Raw genomic sequence first — 24,259 nt, forward strand, 5'->3', positions numbered from 1 at the left:
CCCGCCGACAGACCGGGACCGCGGACGCATCCCGGAAGCACGTGGGCGCGGCCGCCGGCGCGTGCGCACTGTGACCGCACCCCTGGGGGCGGCGCTTGACTAACCTCCCTCCCTCCGTGCCCGCCTCTTAAAGGGCCCGCGTCGGGCGAGTTAGGGAAGGAGGAGGCTAGTTCTGCGGCACCAGGCTCGCGATTAAAAACCACTAGGGGGGCTGGGAAGGTGGCTCCGTGGTAGAGCGCTCGCCTAGCATGCCTGAGGCCCTGGGTTCCATTCCTCAGCACCACAGACACCGAAAAAGCAGGAAGTGGTGCTGCGGCTCAAGTGGTAGAGCCCCAGCCTTGAGCCTGAGGCCCAGGGACAGCGCCCAGGCCCTGAGTGCAGGCCCCAGGATCAAGAGAAAAGAAAAGAAGAGCTGGGGGAGAGGCCAGGATGGGGCAGATATCAGAAGGCCTGCATACAGCCGGCTCTCACACCTGTGATCCCCGCTACTGAGAGCTGAGGACCAGGCTGGAAGCCCGCCGGGCAGGAGAGCCAGACTCGCAAACTGTAACTCACTTACTGCCTGGCTATGATAGAGGGGATGTACTTGCACAAGCCAGGTAACGAGTACATTTCCTTTCATCCAGTGTCTTCTGTTCCCTCGTTCTCTCCCAGTCCCTTCCTCCTGTCTCCACCCACAAGTGGGGAATGCACCATACATAAGGTAAAGAAGACAGAAGCATTTTAAAAAGACTAGAAACTAACACTGCTTTTTTTGGTTTTTTCTTGGGTCCAGTCATGGGGCCTGAACTCGGCCTGGGCGCTGTCCCTCAGCTCTTCAGCTCAAGGCCAGCACTCTACCACTTGAGCCACAGCACCACCTCTGGCCTTTTCTGCTTATGTGGTGCTGAGGAATCAAACCCAGGATCTCATGCATGGGAGGCGAGCACTCTACCACTGAGCCACCCTCCCAGCCCCAAGACTCTTATCTCCAATGAACCACCAAAAACCCAGAAGTAGAGCTATGGCTCAAGTGCTAGTGCACCAGTCTTGAACAACAAAGTTCAGGGACAGTACCGGGGCCCTGAGTTCAAGCCCCAGAACCTGCAACAAAACCAATTGGGTTTTTTTGTTTTGTTTTGGTCAGTCGTGGGGCTTGAACTCTGGGCCTGGATGCTGTCCCTCAGCTCTTCAGCTCAAGGCTAGCACTCTACCACTTGAGCCACAGCGCCACTTCTGGTTTTGTAGTGGTTTATTGGAAATAAGAGTCTACGGACTTTCCTGGGCAGACAGGCTTTGAACCAAGATCCTCAGATCTCAGCCTACTGAGTAGATGGGATTACAAACATCAGCCACCAGCACCTGGCTCCAATTGGTTTTTAAAAGGCTCAGACCCCTCTGTACAGTATCTTCACAATAATAAAAAAAATTCTAATAAAAAACTAAGGGGCTGGGAAGGTGGCTCAGTGGTAGAGTGCTTGCCTCGCATGCCTGAGGCCCTGGGTTCGATTCCTCAGCACCACATAAGCAAAAAGAAAAAAGCCAGAAGTGATGCTGTGGCTCAAGTGGTAGAGTGCTAGCCTTGAGCTGAAGAACTGAGGGACAGTGCCCAGGCCCAGAGTTCAGGTCCCATGACTGGACCCAAAAAAATATAAATAAATAAATAAATAATAAAATAAAAATAAGTAAAAAGGCTCAGAATAGAGATCCATGTAGCACAGAGACAGGGATGTTAACTAATTCCTCCCCCCACCCCCCTCCCCACCTCAGGAAACAGCAAATGCAAAGGCCCAGTTGGTGAAAGAACTTGTTTGTTTGTCTGTTTCATTTTGTTTTATTAAGTCAGTCCTGGGGCTTGAACTCAGGGCCTGGGTGCTATCCCTTAGCTTGGCAGTCAAGGCTGGAGGTCCACCATTTGCACCACAGCTCCACTTTTGTTTTTTATTTTTTCCCTTGGCTCCTTGGAGACTAGAGTCTCACTAGTTTTCCCGCTCAGGCTGGATTTGAACCTCGGTCCTAAGATCTCAGCTTCTGCAGGCGAGAGCCCCTGGCGCCCCGCTGAGCCTCTGGAGCCCTGTCCCGTGGGAGCTGGAGCAGCCTGTGGGAGAGGGCTGGCTGCCATCTGTCTGTTTGAATAGTGGCCCCGCAGATGGGCCGGCCGTCGGGGCCGGAGACGTCCTGGCTGGCTCTGAACGGCCGGGTCTGCCCCTTCCTCCCAGGGCTGGGGACGCACCCCTGGCCGCCCACGGGGGTCTGCCCCAGGCCAAACCCAAGCCGCTGGCAGGGAAAGTGGGTCACAGCCACGGCGTTTTCCATCAGCCCGTGCCTGCCGGGCCTTCCCGCCCACATCTCCTCCTTTGGGGGACTGGCCAGCGCCGGGCAGCCCCAGCTTTGCTAGTCTGGGAGCGGAAGCTGGGTGTCCTCACCCCATGACAAGCTATGGGTTTACACCTGTCATCCAGCTGCTCCGGAGGCTGAGGTCCAGGATCACAGTTCAAAGTCAGCTTGGGCAATAAAGTGGGTGAGACTCTTATCTCCAAGGAACTACCCAAGAGCTAGAAACAGAGTTGTGGCTCAAGTGGGAGGGACAGAGAGACAGAGAGAGAGGAAGAGACAAACAGAGAGACAGAGACAGAGACAGACAGAGACAGACGCGGAGAGGGAGAGAGGGGAAGATCCTGGCCTTGGCCTGGGTTGTAAGCTGGGGAATGCTGTGTGCCCTCAGGCTCCCCCTTGACCTCTCTTGCCTCTCCTCTCACCCCCGGAAGTGGGGGGCTCTTAGTGACAGTAGGTGCGCCTGGGTGAGGTTCAGGGTCTGCTGGACGCCGGCCCCTCCGCGCTGGCCACAGCCGGCCAGTCCACCCCCCTCTTTTATTGAGAAGGAAATGGCAACTTGGCCCGGGTCTCCAGGGCCCCTTGTGCAGGCTCCTGGCCGAGGTGGGGGACAGCGGGGGACAGCGGTGCCCACTGGGCGGGCGCCAGCGCCTCACCCGCTTCCCGCCTCCTCACCCTGCTGGCGCCTGGGCATGAAAAGAACTTCCTCTTTCTCCAGGGAATTGGCCCCTGAGTTCCCAGACAAAAGTGGTCCATTCATCCCCAGGAGGGAGGCCAGGAGCCTCCCTGCTCCCCCTCCTCCCTTCTCCCCGCCTCCTGGGGGGGGGGGAGGCAGGGAGGGAGGAGAATCCTCAGAAGCCACCATTCTGATTGCCTAAGGGAAACTGAGTCACAAAGAAGCCAAAGTCACTTAGTGGAGATCTAATCCAACCCTGGAGTTCCCCACACTGCCACCACTGAGCTCCGAGGCCCAGTTTTCCGGGTGAGGAATGGGAAGATCAGAGAGGGTGAGGGATGAGTCCTGCTCGCACAGCACCTGGGGGGCTGGACCAGTTAGGGGGTCCCACTCCAGGGCCATCATAGTTGATTGGTGGGGAGACCACGGCTGTGACTAATGTGGGGTACACGGGGTGGGGTGAGAGGGTTTCAGGTGCAGCAGACTCACAGCAGTCTTGTTCTGGGCGCCTGTCCTGGGGCTTGAACTCAGGGCCCGGGCGCTGTCGCTGAGCTTTCTCACTCAAGGCTGGAGCTCTACCACCTGAGCCACAGCACCACTTCCAGCTTTTTTGGTGGCTCATTGGAGATGAGAGTGTTATGGACTTTCCAGCCCAGGCTGGCTTTGGACTGTGATGCTCAGATCTCAGCCTCCTGAGTCACTGGGATGACAGGCGGGAGCCACCGGCAGCCTGGCTTTTCTTTGAATTTTCTGGATTACAAGGTCCTTCCACACAGGCCGGCCCGAGCTGGCCTTGAACTCCTGCTCTTCCTCCCTGAGCCTCCACAGGGCCCCAGGGCCTGACAGGGCTGTGCTGTGTCCGGGTGGTTGGTGGCACCACATGGCACTTGTCCCTGTGTCTCTGTGGCTGTGTTCTGAGCCCCTCTGGGGTCTCTGGACCGCTGAGGCCCGCCCCCCTCCACCCCTCCCATCTGCCCTGGCAGCTGCCTGGCCAGGCCCCCATTTGGGAACAGAGACAGAAGAAGGCCTGAAGAGAGGAGGGGGGTGGCCGAGTCCCCGTGTGAACGGCCCTTTGAGCCCCTCTGATTCCCAGGCCTCCCTTAAGCCCCCAGGCAACAGCGCCCCGGGCCCAGGGCCAGGCCTGGCCGGGGAGAAGGGGGAGCACAGGCCCCACCCGCTCAGCCCTGTGACCGCAGACTTGGGCTCCCACATGGGGTTTGTCTCCCCCCTCCTCCCTGCAACCCCCATCCATGCCAGGCCACCTCAGGCAGGACCTCCGTCCACCCCAGCCTCAGTTTCCCCAACCACCTCTTCAGGGAGCAGCAGGGACGCCGGCGGCTCCTGCTCCCGAGCTTACATTCCATTCCCGCTCCTAGGATCCCGAGAGTCAGATGTTCAATTGCCATTCTCTTTTTGTCTGGGGGCAGGGGGGCCACTTGTTGGGGGGCCATGCTGGGGCTCGAACTCAAGGCCGATGCTAGGCAGGCCCTGTCACCATGGAGCCGGGGCCAGGGCCTTCATGGTTCTCAGATGAGGTCCCGCTCCGGCCTCAGTCCCCCTCCCCTCGCATCTTCATGGCCTGCAGAACTGGAATTGCAAGCCTGAGCCTGAGCCTCCATGCCTGGCTTTCTATTGGTGGAGCCAGGATTTCCCCCACTTGAGCCATGCCTCCAGTTCAGCAATTTGCTGGTAAATTGGAGATGGAGTCTGTGGCTTTTTTTTTTTCTCTAGCTGACTTGAAACAGGATCCTCAGATCTCAGCCTCCCGAGTAGCTGGAATCTCAGGAGTGAGACCCGTGCCCGGCCTCCCACCACCCCGTACACACACACAGGGTCTTGGCTGGCCTTGAACTTGTGATCCTACGATTCTGCTGCTGGGATTCTAGCTGTGTCACCTCACCAGCTCAGACTGAGGCCTCAAGAGATGGAGTCTCCAGCGGGGGACGTGTGTCCGCTGCATTTCCACGGCCCCGTGGGCCCCGTGGCAGCACCGGGGGTGCAGCTCGCTCCCAGGTGGAGTGAATGAGTGTTCCTGCAGGAAGGGAGGCTGGGGCCGGCCATGGGGCTCCAGGGACCCTGTGGGCACAGGCCCCTGTCCCCTCTGGGCCCTGAGTCACCTTGAACTTTGCTTCCCTGGGGCTCAGTCTCTCCACTTGTAAAATGGGGCTGGGGGCATTGAGGGGGGGTTTCTGGAATAAAGAGAATGACGATGGGGGGGTCAGGCGCAGTGGGGGCGGTGGGGGCTCCCATGGGGGGTTGTAGGTCCAGGGGGGTGGGGGGGCTCCCTCCGTGGGGGTCAGGTGCAGGGGGGTCTCTGGGGGGACAGTGGGGGTCAGGTGCAGGGGCGTCTGGGGGGGCTCCCTCCGTGGGGGGTCAGGTGCAGGGGGGGTCTCTGGGGGGACAGTGGGGGCCAGGTGCAGGGGGGTCTCTGGGGGGACAGTGGGGGTCAGGTGCAGGGGGGGTCTGGGGGGGCTCCCTCCGTGGAGGTCAGGTGCAGGGGGGTGGGGGGGCTCCCTCCGTGGAGATCAGGTGCAGGGGGGTCTCTGGGGGGACAGTGGGGGTCAGGTGCAGGGGAGTCTGGGGGGGCTCCCTCCGTGGGGGTCAGGTGCAGCGGGGTCTCTGCCCCCCGCCGTGGGGGGCGGTAAGGGCGATGGGAGTTTTAGGGGGGCTCCCTCCCCTCCCCCTCGCGGCAGCGAGGCGCATGCGCAGAGTGGCCCGGCCCCTTTATAAGGCGGGCGAGGCGGCGGCGGCGGGCGGCGGAGGAGGCAGCGCGGGCCGGGCCGGAGCCCCGCGTCCGTCCTTTGTGCCGCCCGCCCGGGATGCGACCCCGCTAGGAGCCAGGTGCGGGGCGCGGGCGGGGCGGGCGCGGCGTGACCCGCCCGGGGGTCTCGGGAGGGGGCGCTGGGAACCGGGGTTCGGGGAGGATAGGACAGCGGCCGGGCGGGGACTCCGGAGCGGGGCGCCCCGCGTCCCGGCTGAGACACCCCGGGATTTCCGGTGGGGCCCGGGCCCTGAAGCCCCCCCCCAGCGCGGGGACCCCGGGCGCCCGCGGCCCCGCAGGCCGGAGCGGGCGCCGCCGCCTCGGGGGCCGCGGACAGCGGCGGGACCGGGGAGGGCGGGCGTCCGGCCCCGCGCACCGCTTTGTTCCCCCGCGCGCGGTGCGGGACCCGGGCCGGGCCCCGCGTGGACGCCGCGCGCGGGGGGCAGGGTCCCCGGCTTTGTCACCAAACTTGCGCCCGGGGTGGGCGGGGCCAGCGGCGGGGGTGCGGGCGGCGGGGGTGCGGGCGGCGGGGGGTGCGGGGCGGCGGGGGGTGCGGGCGGCGGGGGGTGCGGGCGGCGGGGGTGCGGGCGGCGGGGGTGCGGGCGGCGGGGGGTGCGGGGCGGCGGGGGTGCGGGCGGCGGGGGTGCGGGCGGCGGGGGTGCGGGGCGGCGGGGCTCCGCGGGGCTCACGGCGATGCGGGGCCCGGCCCCGCGCGGGTCTTTGTGCGCGGCGCGTCCGCCGCCGCCTCTTTGTTCGCGGGTCTCTCCGGCCTGCGGGCCGCGGCCGGGCCCCGCGGGCGCGGGGCGGGGCGGGGTCCGCCCTGCGGGGACGCCCGGACTCGGGGATCCGCCGGATGGAGCCCCGCCCCCGCCCCCCGGGGCCCGCACTCACGGAGCCCGGGCCGGGGCCCCGCAGGGGCCGCGCGGGGCTCGGACCCCGCACCCGACATCACCCCACGGGCCCGGCCGGCCCTCCCCCGCCGCGCACCCCCCGCCTGCAGCGAGCACCCCGAGTCTCGGGGACGCCCCGGGCACCCCAGTGCCTCCCACGACGGGAGGTGGCGGAGGGGACACCGCGCGCCGGCCCAGACGCCCCGCCCCCGCCAGGCCGCGATTTGCATATGCATGAGCCTCATGCATCATTCATGAGGGGGCGGCCCCAGGCAGCCCAGTCCACGCCACCTCTGGGCCGGGGGGGAGGGGGCGCAGAGTCGCGGGCCCGCACCGGAGGAGGGGTGCGTGGGGAGGGGTGCGTGTGGCAGGGGTGTGGGGGGGGAGGCCCGCACGGGGGATGGGGTGCGTGGGGAGGGGTGCGGGGGGGAGGCCCGCACGGGGGGAGGGGTGCGTGGGGGAGGCCCGCACGGGGGAGGGGTGCGTGGGGGAGGCCCGCACGGGGGAGGGGTGCGTGGGGGAGGCCCGCACGGGGGGAGGGGTGCGGGAGGAGGGGTGCGTGGGGAGGGGTGCGTGGGGGAGGCCCGCACGGGGGAGGGGTGCGGGGGGAGGGGTGCGTGGGGGAGGCCCGCACGGGGGAGGGATGCGTGGGGAGGGATGCGTGGGGAGGGGTGCGTGGGGAGGGGTGCGTGGGGGAGGCCCGCACGGGGGAGGGGTGCGTGGGGAGGGGTGCGGGGGGAGGGGTGCGTGGGGGAGGCCCGCACGGGGGAGGGGTGCGTGGGGGAGGCCCGCGCCTGCGGGGGGGGGGGGACACGAGGCCGAGTGTACAAAGGGCGGTTGTTTTTCTGGCGATGCACCGCGTGGAGGACTCAGGTCCCCGCACGCCGCGCCCTCTCCGCAGGCTCCCGGGTAACGACCCGGGTGGTTCTCAGAGGGGAAACTGAGGCAGGGCCAGCGACACAGCTGTGGTCCAGGGTCGCAGAGCGAGCGTGGATGGAGTGGGGCAGGGCTTAGAGCCAGGCGGGTCGGGCGGGGTGTGCGTGTGTCAGACGGACGGACGGACGGTGCTGTCTGCCTTCGCCCAGCCACTGGCACAATTCGCAGAAATCCCGAGAGCCGGGGGCCCCGCTGGCAGGGGCTCCCGAGTGGGCGGCTGGGGACCCGGCCCGGGGCCCGCGGGGCTCGGCGCCGCGGTGCCCTGAGACTCCCAGTGAGTCCGCCCAGGCTTCAGCACCAGGGACAGCGGCAGGAGGGCTCGTCCACACCCCGCCGCGGCCCGCCAGCGTGGGCAGGGGAGGGAGGGCTCGTCCACACCCCGCCGCGGCCCGCCTCGGCCCGCCAGCGTGGGCAGGGGAGGGAGGGCTCGTCCACACCCCGCAGACCACCCGTCTGCCGCCTGGTTCAACCGCGCTGGCTCCTGTCTGCTCCCCCCTCTGAGCCGTGGGTCTGGGTCGGGGCTGCCCGCCCAGGAGATACGGCCGCTAGGAGGACAGGAGGTCCCCGCTGTGTTCCCAGACGCGGGTGGACACCGCTCGCAGGGGGCCCTCAGTCACCGTCCACTTTAAGCCCGCGGGCCACAGCCTCCACAGACCGGGCAGCTTGGAGTCCGGGAGGACAGGGCGGGCAGCTTGGAGTCCGGGAGGACAGGGCGGGCAGCTTGGAGTCCGGGAGGACAGGGCGGGCAGCTTGGAGTCCGGGAGGACAGGGCGGGCTGGGCTCAGCTGACCTTAAAAACCTCAGGAACCAAGAATAGCGGCGAGGTCATGACCAAATGCTGGAGCTGAGCGGGAATGTATCACTCAAGAAAGAGAAAAAGCCAAAGACAGCTGTGGGAGGCTGTGTGGAGGCTGGCCTCTGTCTGGAAGGGAGACCCTCCCTCCCTTCCTCCCTCCCTCCCTACCCAGGAGAGCCAGTACCAGCCTGCGCCCTCCAGCACCCAGTCTTCCACAGCTGATGGGTTCCAAGCCTCACACACACACACACACACACGCAAGCGCGCGTGCGCGCGCACACACACACACACACACACACACACACACACACACACACACTTCCCACTCTCTGGTTTTATCCTTAGCTGACCTACAAAGAGAGCACAGGCACAGGACTTGGGGGCATGGTTCAAATGGAAGCACATTTGTCCTGAGTTCAAACCCCAGTACTGAAAAGAAAAAATTGAGAAACACATAAGCAAACAAAAAGGCACAGAGAGCTGGGCGCTGGTGGCTCACACCTGTCATCCTAGCTACTCAGGAGGCTGAGATCTGAGGATCAAAGTTCAAAGCCAGCCCAGGCAAGAAAATCCGTGAGACTCTTATCTCCAATAAACCACCAGGAAATGGGAAGTGGTGCTGTGGCTCAATGGTAGAGCGCTCGCCTTGAGCTAAAGGGCTTAGGGACAGTGCCCAAGCCCAGAGTTCAAGTCCCATGACTGACACCCCCCCCCCAAAAAAAGGCACAGAAATATTAAGCTACTCACACAAGATCATACAGCAGGCCATTCCCAGGCCTGACTCCTGGCCCCTGGCCACGTGGTTTCAGTGTTTAGATGGTGGGGTCAGGTGGACATGGGTTTGAATACTGCCTCAGCCCCCTGGGATGCTCTCTCTGTGGGCCACTGGCTTCTCTGGATTTGGTCCTTCCATGGCTGGACGGTGCTGTGACTCCTTCCCCCCTCCCCCCTCTGGCCACCCTACAGGATGGGAGCCTCCTCTGTCTGGGCCTCCGGGCTCCTGCTCCTGCCTCTGCTGCTGCTGCTGCTGGTGGCTGGAGACCAGGGTGAGTTGGCAGGCGGGAGAGGCGGGGAGAGCCGGGAGAGCCAGGCACAGTTGGGGTCTGAGGGACTAACAAGTCAGGACATTTTTTAATCCCCGAGCCTCTTCCTGCTGGTCGTCAGGCTGGCTTGGTGTGTAGAACAGAATAACACAAGAATAGATGAAAAAGGTCTTTGAACAGCCTAAAGAGAACAAGACACCTGAGAGGTTATTTTTAGTCCCGCCTCTCACTGTTGCTGCTGCTGAAATGAACTGAAAAAGAAAAGGGGAAGAGAAGACAGAGAGAGGAACAACACGCGCGTGCAGGGATGGATTAGTGATGTCTGCCTGGGAGTAGCAGGGGGAGGAAAGGCATGCAGGCTTCTCCCCAAAGCCCTCCCCCCCCCCCCCCCCCCCCGACTCAGACTTCAGAAATCCCTCCCGGTTTTGCTCTCCCTACTTGCTGGGCCTTAAGCAAGGGCAGCTATCTGTCTGAGCCTCAGTTTCCCCAATGCTCCCGGTAGATGAGACTCAGCCATCTCCATTTTGAACGGGGGGGGGGGGGTGGCAGAGCCCAGAAGGGATGGGACCCCTTGCCTCCCCCACCCCCGGCCTGGGCCCCGCCTGAGCCGGGCCCTGTCCCTGTCCTCCCCGCCAGGCACCCCGGGCGCGCCGGCCTCCGCCGGCCCGGAGAAGGGGCTGCGCATGCGCAAGGCCGGGCCCGGGCCGCTGCGGGCCGCGCTGGCCGAGCTGGCCGCCCTGCCCTGCCTCTTCACGCTGCAGCCGCGGCCCGGCGCCGCCCGGGACGCGCCCCGCATCAAGTGGACCAAGGTGCGCACGGCGTCGGGCCAGCGCCAGGACGCGCCCATCCTGGTGGCCAAGGACAACGTGGTGCGCGTGGCCAAGGGCTGGCAGGGCCGCGTGTCGCTGCCCGCTTACCCCGGGCACCGGACCAACGCCACGCTGCTGCTGGGCCCGCTGCGGGCCAGCGACTCCGGGCTCTACCGATGCCAGGTGGTGCGGGGCATCGACGACGAGCAGGACCTGGTGCCGCTGGAGGTGACCGGTCAGTGGGGCGCCGGGAGGCCGCGGCGGAGGGGGAGGTGCGGAGCCCCAGCCCACGGCTGGGCCCGGGCGGGGCGCATCTGAGCTCCGCCCAACTCGAGGGAGGATTATGGAGCAGCGCGGGGGAGATTGGTGCTCCGACCAATGGGGAGCAAGAGCCGGTTATGAGGCCGGGAATATGTGAATTTCACTCAATGGAGACCAAGAGCTGATTTGGAGGCTGGGCGGGGATATCCTAACTCCACCCAATCGGAGGGAGGAGCTGCTTGTGGGTGGGACATGCCCTGTCCCCACCCACTCGGTGGGAGGAGAGGAGTCGGGAGGGGCGTGGCATAACCAGACTCCACCCAATCAATGAGAGGAGCTCAGATGGATAGGTGCGGGGCGTGCCCTGAACTCCACCCACTCAGAGGGAGGAGCTGAATCTTGGGCCTGCCCACTCAATAGGAGGGCCTGAAGTCAGGAAGCCTTTGGCACAGTCTAGGCTCCACCCACCCGGTGGGAGGAGCTGGAGCCAGGAGAGGTGTGGTTCAACCGTAACCCCACCCACTTTGTGGGAGGAGTTAAGGCATGGAGTGGGACTGGGGTCGGGAAGGGTGGGACGCAGGCTAAGCTACAGGCAATTCATTTAAATTCTGATGAGGGATGTCTCCTAGGTGCTAGCCTGTGTTTAACACCTTTTTAATTTAATTTTTTTGTTTATGTGGTACTAAGGAATCAAACACAGGGCCTCATGCATGCTAGGCACTCTGCCAGTATGCCACATTCCCAGCCCCTTAACACGAATTTTTTAACCAAGGTCTGTCTCTAAATCCTGTTTTTGCTTGAGACTTAAAAAAAAATTATACTAGAATTTGAACTCAGGGCCTTTAAAATATTTTGAAACTAGAAATGGGGGCAACTGAGCCCGGTGGCCATCTCTGTAGATTGAGGTAGGAGAACTGAGAATCTGAGGCCAGCCTGGGCTACGCATAAATCCCTGTTTCAATAAAAGAAAAACACTGAGGCTATTTCAAAAAAGCCAGTTGATTAAAAATATAGAGCAAATAACAATTCTAAAATATCTGCTTAACCAATCCCTTTATTAAATTTTTTTCTGTTGAAATCTCCAGTGGAGTTTATTTTTCTTCCTGATTAGGGAAGAAAAAAATGACTACAGCAAAGTCTAGAACAAGGTCTGCTGTAAAGTCAGAGCACAATAATTTCTCATCATGCAATGAATGTTCTCTTGTTTTGATTTGCGCTGGAGGGTTGAACTCAGGCCCGGGCGCCATCCCTGAGCTTTCGAGCTCAAGGCTAGAACTCTGCCCTTTGTCTCATAACCCGCTTTTGATTCGTTTGAATTGGAGATAAGAGTCTCCTGGACTGTTCTGCCCAAGCTGGCTTCAAGCCGCATTCTCAGATCTCAGCGTCCTGAGTGGCGAGGATTACAGCTGTGAGCCACTGTGGCCCGGGTTGATGGACCAGACTTACTGTGCAGCCCGGAGAGGCCTGGAAATCTCCATCTTCCGGCCTCAGCCTCCTGATAACTGAGCTCACCCGCACAGCCATCATGCCCGACTCGTTCTCAGCCTTTTTTCCCTTCCTTCTTATTTCTAATTTTAATTTTTTTTTTTTAGCAATCCTGTGTTGTCTCACACTTGGAAGGCAGGTGCGGACGGGCGAGCCCGGCCGCCAGCCCATTTTTAGTTCTGAATTTACATAAGACTTGTCCACGATTCTGGGGTGCACACGCCATGTGACGGTTGGACTGGGGTGCCAGGCAGCTGCCTGGCTTGGGCCGCGCGTCCCTTGGGAGGTCGGGCTCCCCCGTGGAACCCGGCCAGCAGACACCCTGCTGTGGCTTTTGTGTTACTGCACGTGTGCGGGGCCTGGGGCTGGAACTCGGGCCCAGTGCGCCGTTCTTGGACATTTTTGCTCCAGGCTGGCGCTCTACCACTTGACCCACAGCACCACTTCTGGTTTTCTGGGGGTTTGTGGGCGATCAGGGTGTCAGGGCGGGGTGGGGGTGAGGACGGGGCTGGGCCTGCTGCGTGGCTGGGCGCAGGCGTGGCATCTGGCAGGGACGTGGCCCGGCGGGGCAGGGTATCGGGCTGGGCGGGACCGCTAGGGGGCGGGGCCTCGGGGGCGGGGCCTCGGGGGCGGGGCCTCGGGGCGGGGCCGGTCGAGGGCGGGGCCCGCGGGGGCCGGGCCTGAGCCCCGTCCCGCCCCGCAGGTGTGGTGTTCCACTACCGGGCCGCGCGAGGCCGCTACGCGCTGAGCTTCGAGGCGGCGCGCGAGGCCTGCCGCCTGGGCTCGGCCGCCCTGGCCGCCCCGCGGCACCTGCAGGCCGCCTTCGAGGACGGCTTCGACAACTGCGACGCGGGCTGGCTCTCGGACGGCAGCGTGCGGTGAGGGGCGGGCCCGGGCGGGCGGGGGTGGCGGAGAGTGCGCGGGGCGCCCTGTCACCGGACCCCCCCGTGTGCGGCAGGTACCCCATCACCCAGTCGCGCCCTGGGTGCTACGGTGACCGCAGCAGCCTTCCCGGGGTCCGCAGCTACGGGAAGCGCGACCCGCAGGAGCTCTACGACGTCTACTGCTTCGCCCGGGAGCTGGGGGGTGAGCGGGGCGGGGGGCGGGGAATCGGGGGGCGGGAGCGGGATCCCCGAGGCTCTGCCACCGGCCCCGGCCCCCATCTCGCCCCAAATCCCCATGCGGCTCCCCTGAGCCTGCAGCTGAGACCCGGAGCACCGCAGCCCTGAGCGCTCCGCCCTCCCTAGTTGTCTGCCTGCCTGTCTGTCTGTCTGTCTGCCTGTCTGTCTGACTGTCTCTCTGCTTCTCTGTCTCCTGTCTGCCTACCTCTTTGTCTGTCCGCCTGTCTGCTTGTCTGTCTGTCTGTCTACTTGTCTGACTGCCTGTCTGCCTGCCTGTCCGTCCGCCTGTCTGTCTGCCTCCCTCTGACTGTCAGCTTCTCTTTGTCTGCCTGTTTGTCTGCCTGTCTGTCTGTTTGTCTAACTTCCCATCTGTCTGCCTGCCTGTCTGACTTCCTGTCTGCCTGTCTCTCTGTCTGACCCCCCTTTGCCGGGGCCTGTGGGATGGGACTTCCATCCCGGGCTCTGTGGAGGCCCCCTGACCGCTCCCCGGCCCCTCTCCCCGCAGGCGAGGTCTTTTACGTGGGCCCCGCCCGCCGCCTGACCCTGGCAGGCGCCCGGGCCCAGTGCCGCCGCCAGGGCGCCGTGCTGGCCTCGGTGGGACAGCTGCACCTGGCCTGGCACGAGGGCCTGGACCAGTGCGACCCGGGCTGGCTGGCCGACGGCAGCGTGCGCTACCCGATCCAGACGCCGCGCCGGCGCTGCGGGGGCCCCGCCCCGGGCGTGCGCACCGTCTACCGCTTCGCCAACCGCACCGGCTTCCCCGCGCCCTCTGCCCGCTTCGACGCCTACTGCTTCCGAGGTGCGCTCGCGGAGACCACGCCCCCAGAAAGGGCGTCCCCCCAAACACGCCCCCACGCGCTAGGCTTCTTGCAGACCACGCCCACATCCGGGGGCGGGGGGACCTCGTGGGAACTTCCAGCCCCTCTATAGAAGGCCACGCCCACAGCAGGTCGCTGGCTGGTGGAGGCCACGCCCTGGTCTTAGAGACGCAAAGCTACGCCCCGACGTGAGGCCCGGAGGCGTGGCTCCATGGGTGTGGCCACGCCCCCGAGCTGCGGGGGGAAGGACAGAGGCCCGGAGCTGCGTTTCCCGCGGCCCCGAGGGCCCGGAGCCCCCGAAGCCTCGCCCGGGGGCTTTGGCCCTGAGGGGCCGGGACAGCGCCAAGGCCGCCTGCTGGGGCGCGGGGCGGCCGCGGCCGCGCTTCCCGCCCCAGCGCCTCCGCTTCCCCCGCAGCTCATCACCCCACGCCGGCGCTCGGGGACCCGGACGCCCCGTCCTCTGGAGACGAAGGCGACATCCCGTCGGCCGAGGGGCCCCCGGCCCGCGAGCCGGAGCCCGGCTGGCGCGCGGCGGAGGGGGCGGCCCCCGAGTCCAGCGGGGAGGAGGAGCCCCCGGCCGCGGCCCCCACGCGCGCCCCGCGGCCCCGCGGACGGGGCCCCACGGGGGCTGCGCCCACGGAGAGGCGGCGGGGGCGCTTCCCGGGGCTGAACGGGCGCCACTTCCAGCAGCAGGAGCCTGGCGGGGACCCCCAGGCCGCGGCCCAGCCCCGCGCCCCCGAGGGCGCCGGGAACCGCGTGGAGCCTCCCACGGAGGCCGAGGCTGGAGCCCCGAGCCCGAGGCCCTGGGCCGTTCTGACCAATGAGGTGGAGGTGCCTGCGGCAGGTGCGTGTGCCCCGCGTCTGGGGCCACGGGGAGGGCGAGGCCCGGAGCGGGAGGCCCGGCTGCCACCATGGCCTCCCCCAGCCCCTCCGAGACGCCACTGGGATCCCCTTTCCAAGTAGCTGGGACATGGGGCTAGGAAGTTGGCTCAGTGGTAGAGTGCTTGCCTTGCATGCCTGAGGCCCTGGGTTCGATTCCTCAGCACCACATAAGCAAAAAGAAAAAAGCCGGAAGTGGCGCTGTGGCTCAAGGGGTAGAGCGCTCGCCTTGAGCTGAAGAGCTGAGGGACAGCGCCCAGGCCCAGAGTTCAGGCCCCACGACCGGACCCAAAAAAACAAACCAAGTAGCTCGGACTACAGGTGCACACCGTCACTGCCCGGCTAGTGGTGAAGATGAGGTCTCAGGACTGACCTTAACTTCAATCCTTATGACCTGACCTCTGTCTCTTTAGTAGCTGGATTACACGTGTGTGTAGCCACACCTGGTCATCATTCTTTTTTCTTGTCAGTCGTGGGTATTGAACTCTGTGTCTGTGCGCTGTCCCTCAGCGCTTCAGCTCAGGGCTGGCGCTCTGTCATGTGAGCCACAGCACCACTTCCGGTTTTCTGGTCGTTTATTGGAGATGAGAGTCTCAGGGCCTTTCCTGCCCCAGCTGGCTTTGAACCGTGATCCTCAGACCTCAGCCTCCTGAGTAGCTGGGATTACAGGTGTGAGACACTGGAGCCCAGCCAGACTGACCTTAAACTTCAATGCCCCTGACCCTGTGTCTCTAGTAGCCGGGATTACACACGTGTGTGACCACTCCGGCTGGATAATCATCTTGGTGTTGCAGGTCCCCCTGCTGGGAAGAGGCCTTGGCCCTTGAGCTCCACCCCCTCCAGCATTCCAACCCCCAGCAAGAGCCCGGACCTGAACCTGGATGGAGCTGAGGCCCCCATGGCTGAGCCGGCCACCCCCAGCCTGTCCTGGTGGCCCTCGGAGCCCACGACCTGGGTGTCCAGCCCCACGGAGGACTCCAGCACAGCTCCGGGGGAGGCGTCCGGTGCAGTCAGTCCTCTGGATCTCCCCATGGCAGCCATGCTGCGGGCCCCCCAAGCGTGGCCACAGCCTTCATCTCCAGCCGTCCCCTCCGAGGCCGCCGAAGCCACTGGGGTGGAGGGCCAGGGCCAGGCTGCGAGCGCTGCCCCTGCCACCCCGGCCTCGGCCACCCCCCCAGACCCGGCAGGACACGGAGGGGGCACCGCAGCCACAACAGGCAGCCACCACCAAGCAGAAGACCAGAGCACGGATCCACCCGCGCCGGGCCTGGGCGAAGTTGGGGGACCAGGCTCTACTCAGCCCGGCCAAGCTGAGCACCCCAGCGCCGGCCCGAGGCCTTCCATGGCGTGGAACGCAGCGGATCTCATCTCCACCGAGGACACCCCAGATGTGGAGGCCGGGGTCCCACCCACAGCAGAGCACCGCACTCCCGGCCTGCAGGGCAGTGAGGAACTCAAGCTTGGAGCCCAGCTGGACACCAGCACCCTGTCCACACCCTCGGGGGGTACCAGGGTCCCCTCCAGCCCGGACCCTTGGGGGGCTTTGTATGGCCACTCTCCTGGGGGTTCCCTAGAGTCTCTGGTGACGCCGAACCCCATTGGACCTGGGGGGACATGGGAGCCTGGATCCCACATGCTGGGGGGGCTGGGGGGCCCCGTGGATACGAACACGGAGACACCCCCCACATCGCTGGACCTGGGGGCCGGGGTCAGCGTCCCAGACCCTCCCCCGCCAGCATCCACCGGCGTCCAGCCCCACCCCGGGACAGAGGCCCAGGGGTTGACTCGGGGGGCCCTGGGACCTCCACCGCCTCCCCCCAGGACGGCCACCGTGGACGAGCCTGCCTCCGCGGCCTCTGGGGAGTCTGCAGGCCCGTGGGGCGCGTCCAGCACCCTGCTGCCTGTGTCCCCCGGCGCGGAGGCCGAGCTGGAGCTGGCAGCCGGGGGCCCAGGCCTGGAGGGCTTCTGGGAGGAGGCAGCAAGCGGCGAGGAGCCGGCAGGAGCGCGGTCCCACGCACAGGAAGGTGAGCGCCCCTCCTGGCCCCATCCGATTCCGCAGGCCCAGTGTGGACGGGGTGGTGGGAGTGGGGAGCCCAGAGGACAGACAGAGGTCTCTGGGAATCCAGTAGACTGGCGTTCTACTGCCTGAGCCCCAGTTCCACTTCGAGCTTTTTGCTGGTTAATTGGAAATAAGAGTCTCACACACATTCCCCCCAGGATGGCTTTGAACTGCAGTCCTCAGAGCTCAGCCTCCCCAACAGGCAGGATTTCACTTGTGAGCCACAGCTGTCTGTCTGGCACCGGTGCTAACTTGCTCCCCTGTTTCTCCCATCCCTGGATGGCGGGGGGCGGGGGGGAGCAGCCAGGCCCCACCGGGTACTGGGCACTCACTGCCTGTGCTCAGCTTGAAGTACTTAGCCAGCCAGGAACCATGGCTCACGCTTGTCATTCCAGCTACTCAGGAGGCTGAGAGCTGAGGATCAAGGTTCAAGTTCATGAGACTCTGATCTCTAATGAACCACTAGTGAACCAGAAGTGGCGCTGTGGCTCAAGTGGTAGAGCGCTCACCTTGAGCCGAAGAGCGCAGAGACAGCGCCCAGGCCCGGAGTTCAAGCTCTGACTGACAACAATGAAAAAAAGTACTCAGCTAGAATCCAGTGCTTAACATGGCTTTATGGGACAGCTTCTAGTGAGAGCCTAGAATTCTAAGACAGGGAAACTGAGGCACGGAGTGCTCCAGGGAGCGAGGGAAGGAGGTAAAGTGAAGGCTTGAGAACACGGGATGGCTAAAAGCAGGGCATCTGCCTCACTGACGGTGTGGGCATCCGGAGGCAGGGAGCAGACAACGTGGAGGGGTTGGTACTGGGGGAGAGATGGGGTGCGGGGTGTCTGGGGGGAGGAGGTGGGAGCTGACTCTGCTGTGGGGGATGTGTCTGGCCTTGAGCTCGTGCTGAGTCAGCTGGGGTAGTCCTGGGAAGGAGAGAGGGAGGGAGGGAGGCTGAGGGGCTGGGGGAGGGGATGCAGTGCTCCCCTCCCCTCCCCTCCTGGCTGGTAACAGATATGCTAATGATGCCAGAAATACACCCGGCACCGGGGAGCGACTGAGTCACTGCCAGTCCGTGGGCAGGTGTCGGCAGCGTGGGCTCCTGGCGGGGCTCACGCGTTCCCTCCTCGCCCCTCCCCCCTCTCCCCCACCACCGGAGCACACCCATGCGTGCCTCTCCCCTCACAGGCCCCTGTGCCATGCACGGGGCACGCAGCACAGGCTGGGACAGGCTGGCTCGTTGGAGATGAGGATCTCACAGATTTTCCTACCCGGGCTGGGTTGGAACCGCCATCCTAAGATCTCCGCCTCCTGAGTAGCTGGAGGACAGGCGCCAGCCATCAGGGCGCGGTGAAATGCTTGTAGCTCCATTTTATGTATGAAGCAGTTGAAATTCAGAGGAGCTGGGCGTCGGTGGCTCGCGCCTGTCATCTCAGATACTCAGGAGGCTGAGATCTGTGGATGGCGGTTCCAACCCAGCCCAGGCAGGAAAATCTGTGAGACTCTTATCTCCAAGGAGCCCACAGAAAACTGGAAGTAGTGCTGTGGCTCAAGTGGTAGAGCACTCACCTTGAGCTGAAGAGCTGAGGGACAGCGCCCAGGCCCTGAGTTCAAACCCCAGGTCTGACAGCAACAACAACAACAACAGAACTCATAACCATGAGCTGAGCCCTGCGCTCTTCACCCCCAGCCCCAACGGACCCCTGTGAGAACAACCCTTGTCTGCACGGCGGAAGCTGCAGCGCCAACAGCTCCACCTACGGCTGCAGCTGCGCGCAGGGCTTCGCGGGGGAGAACTGTGAGATCGGTGAGTGGCCTGCGATGGGGAGCCCCCAAAACCTCTCCTCCTCACCCCTCATCTGCACATTTTGTTGTGGTTGTTTTGTGTTTAAAGACGCTTTCAAAACACCCAGACCACGTCTCAGTGGGGAAAGGCCGCAGAGAAAGCCTCCATAGGAAAGGGTAGCGGGGTCTTTATAGCTCAGAGCGCAGAGCCAGGCGCTGGTGGCTCCCGCCTGTAATTCCAGCTTCTCAGGAGGCTGAGGTCCCAGGACAGAGGATGGCAGTCCCGAGGCAGGGGAGTCCGAGATTCATCTCTAAGGAGCCGCCACAAAGCCAGGGCGGGGCTGTGGCGCAAGGGGAAGAGCGCTAGCCTTGGGCAGAAGGGCCGGGGACAGCGCCCAGGCCCTGAGTTCAAGCCCCGGGACTCAAACAAGGAAAAAAAGAGAGAGAAACTGAGTCTCAAAAGAGGAACCGAGCTCCATCCACGGAGCACTCCGAATGCTAATGCGTGCTCACCGTGCAAGGTGCCACAGCTCCGAGCTGCGCTCGCATTGGCTGGGGGGGGGGTCCTAATCCTGACTCCCACGGGAGGTGCACGCTCACTGGCTGGCAGGGCCCTGACTCCGCCCCTGTACGCTCACTGGCTGGCAGGGCCCTGACTCCGCCCCTGTACGCTCACTGGCTGGTAGGGCCCTGACTCCGCCCCTGTACGCTCACTGGCTGGCAGGGCCCTGACTCCGCCCCTGTACGCTCACTGGCTGGTAGGGCCCTGACTCCGCCCCTGTACGCTCACTGGCTGGCAGGGCCCTGACTCTGCCCCCCACTGCTAGGGCTGTACTCTCACTGGCTGGCAGGGTTGTGGCTCCGCCCCCTGCCCACGGGGGGGTGCACACTCAATGGCTGGCCAGGTCCTGACTCCGCCCCCACCCCAGGGCTGCACTCTCACTGGCTAGTGCGGTCCTGACTCCGCCCCCGCCCCAGGGCTGCACTCTCACTGGCTGGCAGCGTCGTGGCTCCGCCTCTGCTCGGGGCGGGGCCGCGCCCGGGCCCTCCGCTGACCTCTGGCTCCCTCCCTCCCTCCGCAGACATAGATGACTGCGCCTGCAGCCCGTGCCAGAACGGGGGCACCTGCATCGACGAGGTCGCCGGCTTCGTCTGCCTCTGCCTGCCCAGCTACGGGGGCGGCCTGTGCGAGAAGGGTGGGTCCCCCAGCCGCGGCGGCTGAGCCCGTGCGGGTGGCACTGGGATTCGAACTCACGGCCTTGATCGGGGGGCGGGGGCTCCGCCGCGGGGGGACGAGGCTCCGGCTTCTCGGCCTCCCGGTGGGAGCTGCGATCACAGGCCCGCGCTCCGCCGCTGCCCAGCGCTGGCCGCCGCGGAGATGGGTCTCCCTGGGGCGCGCGGCAGAGGCGGAGGCGCGGGGACCGAGCCGGGCCATGGCGGCCGCCCCAGTCAGGCCCGGCCCCTTCGCTCTCCCCTCCCATCCCCAGACACCGAGGGCTGCGACCGAGGCTGGCACAAGTTCCAGGGCCACTGCTACCGATACTTTGCGCACCGCCGGGCCTGGGAGGACGCCGAGCGGGACTGCCGCCGCCGCGCCGGGCACCTGACCAGTGTGCACTCGGCCGAGGAGCACCGCTTCATTAACAGTAGGGAGGAGCGAGGGGCGCGCCGTCCTGGCGCAGGGCGTCCCGGGGAGGGGGTGGCGGCCATGTGGCCAGCTCCAGCCCCTCCCTGACCGCCCCCCCCCACCCCGGCCTGCAGGCTTCGGGCAGGAAAACATGTGGATCGGACTCAATGACAGGATCGTGGAGCGGGACTTCCAGTGGACAGACAACACTGGGCTGGTGAGTGGCGGACTCTGGCCTCAGTTTACCCACGTGTGGCAGCCCTGGAGGCCCCCGCCTCCTTCCCCAGGGCTTCTCCTGCCCATCTTCTGCATCTGTGCATCCACACCAGCTTGCTCTTCCTTGCCTGGTCTCGCCGGGGCCCTGCCTCTGGGCCTTTGCACGTGCCATGCCCGCTGCCGGCGCTCTGTTCCCTGTCTGGTTCTCCTTCCCCTCCGGTCCTCCACTCTCCTATGGCGCCTCCCAGAAGCCACCGGGTCTGGAGGCCTGGTCGCCTTTTTTTCTCTCAGTAGCCATTTGGGGGGAGGGGTCACACAGGAGGCAGGAGGCCCACTCGGAGAGGCTGTGGCCTCCTAGCTGGAGGGGGGCCGGCTTGGGCCTGGGCGGGGCCACAGCGGGGATGGGGAATGTGCATGGGGGGGAGCCCGGGGCCGGGACCCAGACTCCCGGATGCCGCCCGCTCCCTCCTCCCGCAGCAATACGAGAACTGGCGTGAGAACCAGCCCGACAATTTCTTCGCGGGTGGGGAGGACTGCGTGGTGATGGTGGCCCACGAGAGCGGCCACTGGAGTGACGTGCCCTGCAACTACAACCTGCCCTACGTCTGCAAGAAGGGCACAGGTGTGTCCCTCCCCGTCTGTGTCCCTCCCCCCATCTGTGTCCCTCCCCCGTCTGTGTCCCCTCCCCCGTCTGTGTCCCCCGTCTGTGTCCCCTCCCCCGTCTGTGTCCCCCCCATCTGTGTCCCTCCCCCGTCTGTGTCCCCCCCATCTGTGTCCCTCCCCCGTCTGTGTCCCCCCCATCTGTGTCCCTCCCCCGTCTGTGTCCCCCCCGTCTGTGTCCCCTCCCCCGTCTGTGTCCCCTGTCTGTGTCCCCCCCGTCTGTGTCCCTCCCCCGTCTGTGTCCCCTCCCCCGTCTGTGTCCCTCCCCGTCTGTGTCCCCTGTCTGTGTCCCCCCCGTCTGTGTCCCTCCCCCGTCTGTGTCCCCCCCATCTGTGTCCCTCCCCCGTCTGTGTCCCCCCATCTGTGTCCCTCCCCCGTCTGTGTCCCCCATCTGTGTCCCTCCCCCGTCTGTGTCCCCTCCCCCGTCTGTGTCCCCTGTCTGTGTCCCCCCCGTCTGTGTCCCTCCCCCGTCTGTGTCCCCTCCCCCGTCTGTGTCCCTCCCCGTCTGTGTCCCCTGTCTGTGTCCCCCCCGTCTGTGTCCCTCCCCCGTCTGTGTCCCCTCCCCCGTCTGTGTCCCTCCCCGTCTGTGTCCCCCGTCTGTGTCCCCTCCCCCGTCTGTGTCCCTCCACGTCTGTGTCCCCCCATCTGTGTCCCTCCCCCGTCTGTGTCCCCCATCTGTGTCCCTCCCCCGTCTGTGTCCCCTCCCCCGTCTGTGTCCCCTGTCTGTGTCCCCCCCGTCTGTGTCCCTCCCCCGTCTGTGTCCCCTCCCCCGTCTGTGTCCCTCCCCGTCTGTGTCCCCCGTCTGTGTCCCCTCCCCCGTCTGTGTCCCTCCCCGTCTGTGTCCCCCCATCTGTGTCCCTCCCCCGTCTGTGTCCCCTCCCCCGTCTGTGTCCCCCCATCTGTGTCCCTCCCCCGTCTGTGTCTCCCCATCTGTGTCCCTCCCCCGTCTGTGTCCCCCCATCTGTGTCCCTCCCCCGTCTGTGTCCCCCATCTGTGTCCCTCCTCCGTCTGTGTCCCCTCCCCCGTCTGTGTCCCCCGTCTGTGTCCCCCCGTCTGTGTCCCTCCCCCGTCTGTGTCCCCTCCCCCGTCTGTGTCCCTCCCCGTCTGTGTCCCCCGTCTGTGTCCCCTCCCCCGTCTGTGTCCCCCCGTCTGTGTCCCTCCCCGTCTGTGTCCCCCCATCTGTGTCCCCCCGTCTGTGTCCCTCCCCCGTCTGTGTCCCCTCCCCCGTCTGTGTCCCCTCCCCCGTCTGTGTCCCCCGTCTGTGTCCCCTCCCCCGTCTGTGTCCCTCCCCGTCTGTGTCCCCCCATCTGTGTCCCCCCGTCTGTGTCCCTCCCCCGTCTGTGTCCCCTCCCCCGTCTGTGTCCCCTCCCCCGTCTGTGTCCCCTCCCCCGTCTGTGTCCCCCCCGTCTGTGTCCCCTCCCCCGTCTGTGTCCCCCCGTCTGTGTCCCCCCGTCTGTGTCCCCCCCCCCCGTCTGTGTCCCCTCCTACCCCCCACCCCCACCCCAGCCAGATGGGAGGAGGAGGCCAGGAGGACTGAACAAAAAAATTGTCACAAGACCCTCACCTCCAATCGTGAGCTGGCTGTGGCGGTGCCCGCCTGCCGTCCCAGGCCCGTACATAAGGGGATCTGGGCCACTTTGGGCAGAAAGATGCCGCCCTGTCTTACTAAGGACGGTGGAGGCCTGGCCTGGGGAAAGGCGGGCCCTCACTGCAAGCCTCACCCGGGCAGCCGTGCTAGCCGCTCAGGAGGGTCTGGGGTCAGAGCTCAAAGCCAGCCCCGGCTGCAGTCTGTCTCTCCTTTCCAAAAGGCCAGACAAAGGCGCGAGTAGACAGCCAGCTTTGAAGGGAAAGGCGCAGTGAGGGAGTGAGGCCCGAGCTCAAGCCCTGGCGGGGGCAGGAGGGGAGCAGGGCGGCCACGCCGCGATCCCAGCCCTGGCGAGCTGAGTTCAAGGCCAGCCGACGCCCCGGCCTCAGGGGCCTCGGGCGCCGCCCGGCCGCCCCTGACCGTGCCGTGCCCCCAGCGCGGTGCGGGCCCCCTCCGGTCCTGGAGAACGCCTCCGTGGTCGGCGCGCGCAGGGCCAAGTACAGCGTCCACGCCACCGTCCGCTACCAGTGCCACGAGGGCTTCTCCCAGCAGCGCGCCGACGCCATCCGCTGCCGGGCCTCGGGCACCTGGGACCCGCCGCGCATCCTCTGCGTCAGACGTGAGTCCCCACAGCCCCCAAACGCCCGCCGCCCGCCCGGCAAGGCGGAGGACCGCTGCTTTTGTTGTTGTTTTTTGTCGGTCGCGGGGCCTGAACTCTGGGCCTGGGCGCTGCCCCTCAGCTCTTCAGCTCAAGGCGAGCGCGCTACCCGCCTGAGCCACAGCGCCACTTACGGTTTTCTGAGTGGTTTATTGGACATCAGAGTCTCACAGACTTTCCTGCCCAGGCTGGCTTTGAACCACAATCCTCAGATCTCAGCCTCCTCCTGAGTAGCTGGGAAGCCAGGCGGGAGCCACCGGCGCCTGGCAGGATGTTTTTGCCCTCCACCCCTCCCTCCCTCCCTTCCTTCTTCCGGTTTGTTGGCGCCAGGCCTGGGGCTGGAACTCAGGGCCTTGCCACTCTGGCTTGGCTTTTCCACTGGAGACCATTGCTCTGGTGCTCTACCACCTGAGCCACCTCCACCTCCAGCTTCTTCCCTGGTTAACTGGAAATCAGAATCCCTTGGATGTGTCTGCTGGGCTGGCTTCCAGCCGCAGTCTCCACGTCTCAGCCGCCCCCCCCCCCCCCCCCCCCCCCCGCGGAGCTGGGGCCACAGGCCCCGAGTGATGGACAGACCGCAACACCCTCTCCCTGCGCCCATGCTCCCCGGCTCCCGCCTGCTCACACAGCCTCGCAGCCTCGCGGTTTACCCCGCCGCCCCCAGCCCGGCTCCTCACCGCCCTGCCTCTGCCCCCTCCCTTCCCAGCAGCCCGAAGGTCACACCGGATTCGCCGGCACCGGCGCCACCACCCGCACCACCACCAGCGCCGCCACCACAGATCACACAAGGAGCGGAGGAAACACAGGCTCCACCCGGCTGAGGACTGGGACCAGGAGGGAGGGAATTTCTGCTGAGGAGCAGGGGCAGGACGGAAGCAGAACCAGAAGCACAGCCC

The 24,259-nt window shown here is 65.3% G+C and overlaps 1 protein-coding gene across 1 annotated transcript; it reads left to right on the plus strand.

Moving 5' to 3' along the window:
* Positions 1 to 9,339: 9,339 nt before the first annotated feature.
* Ncan (neurocan) lies at positions 9,340 to 24,259 on the plus strand. Its single transcript, XM_042671246.1, has 14 exons — positions 9,340 to 9,418; positions 10,052 to 10,459; positions 12,674 to 12,848; positions 12,929 to 13,056; positions 13,597 to 13,890; positions 14,325 to 14,753; positions 15,583 to 16,812; positions 18,523 to 18,639; positions 19,700 to 19,813; positions 20,105 to 20,263; positions 20,379 to 20,461; positions 20,938 to 21,082; positions 23,142 to 23,324; positions 24,073 to 24,259. Exons 1-14 carry the CDS (start codon positions 9,340 to 9,342, stop codon positions 24,216 to 24,218), a joined length of 3,690 nt encoding a protein of 1,229 aa, XP_042527180.1. The 3' UTR covers positions 24,219 to 24,259.

This window comes from Dipodomys spectabilis, unplaced genomic scaffold (assembly GCF_019054845.1).
Source record: "Dipodomys spectabilis isolate Male_0828 unplaced genomic scaffold, ASM1905484v1 ptg000609l, whole genome shotgun sequence".
Lineage (NCBI taxonomy): Eukaryota > Metazoa > Chordata > Mammalia > Rodentia > Heteromyidae > Dipodomys > Dipodomys spectabilis.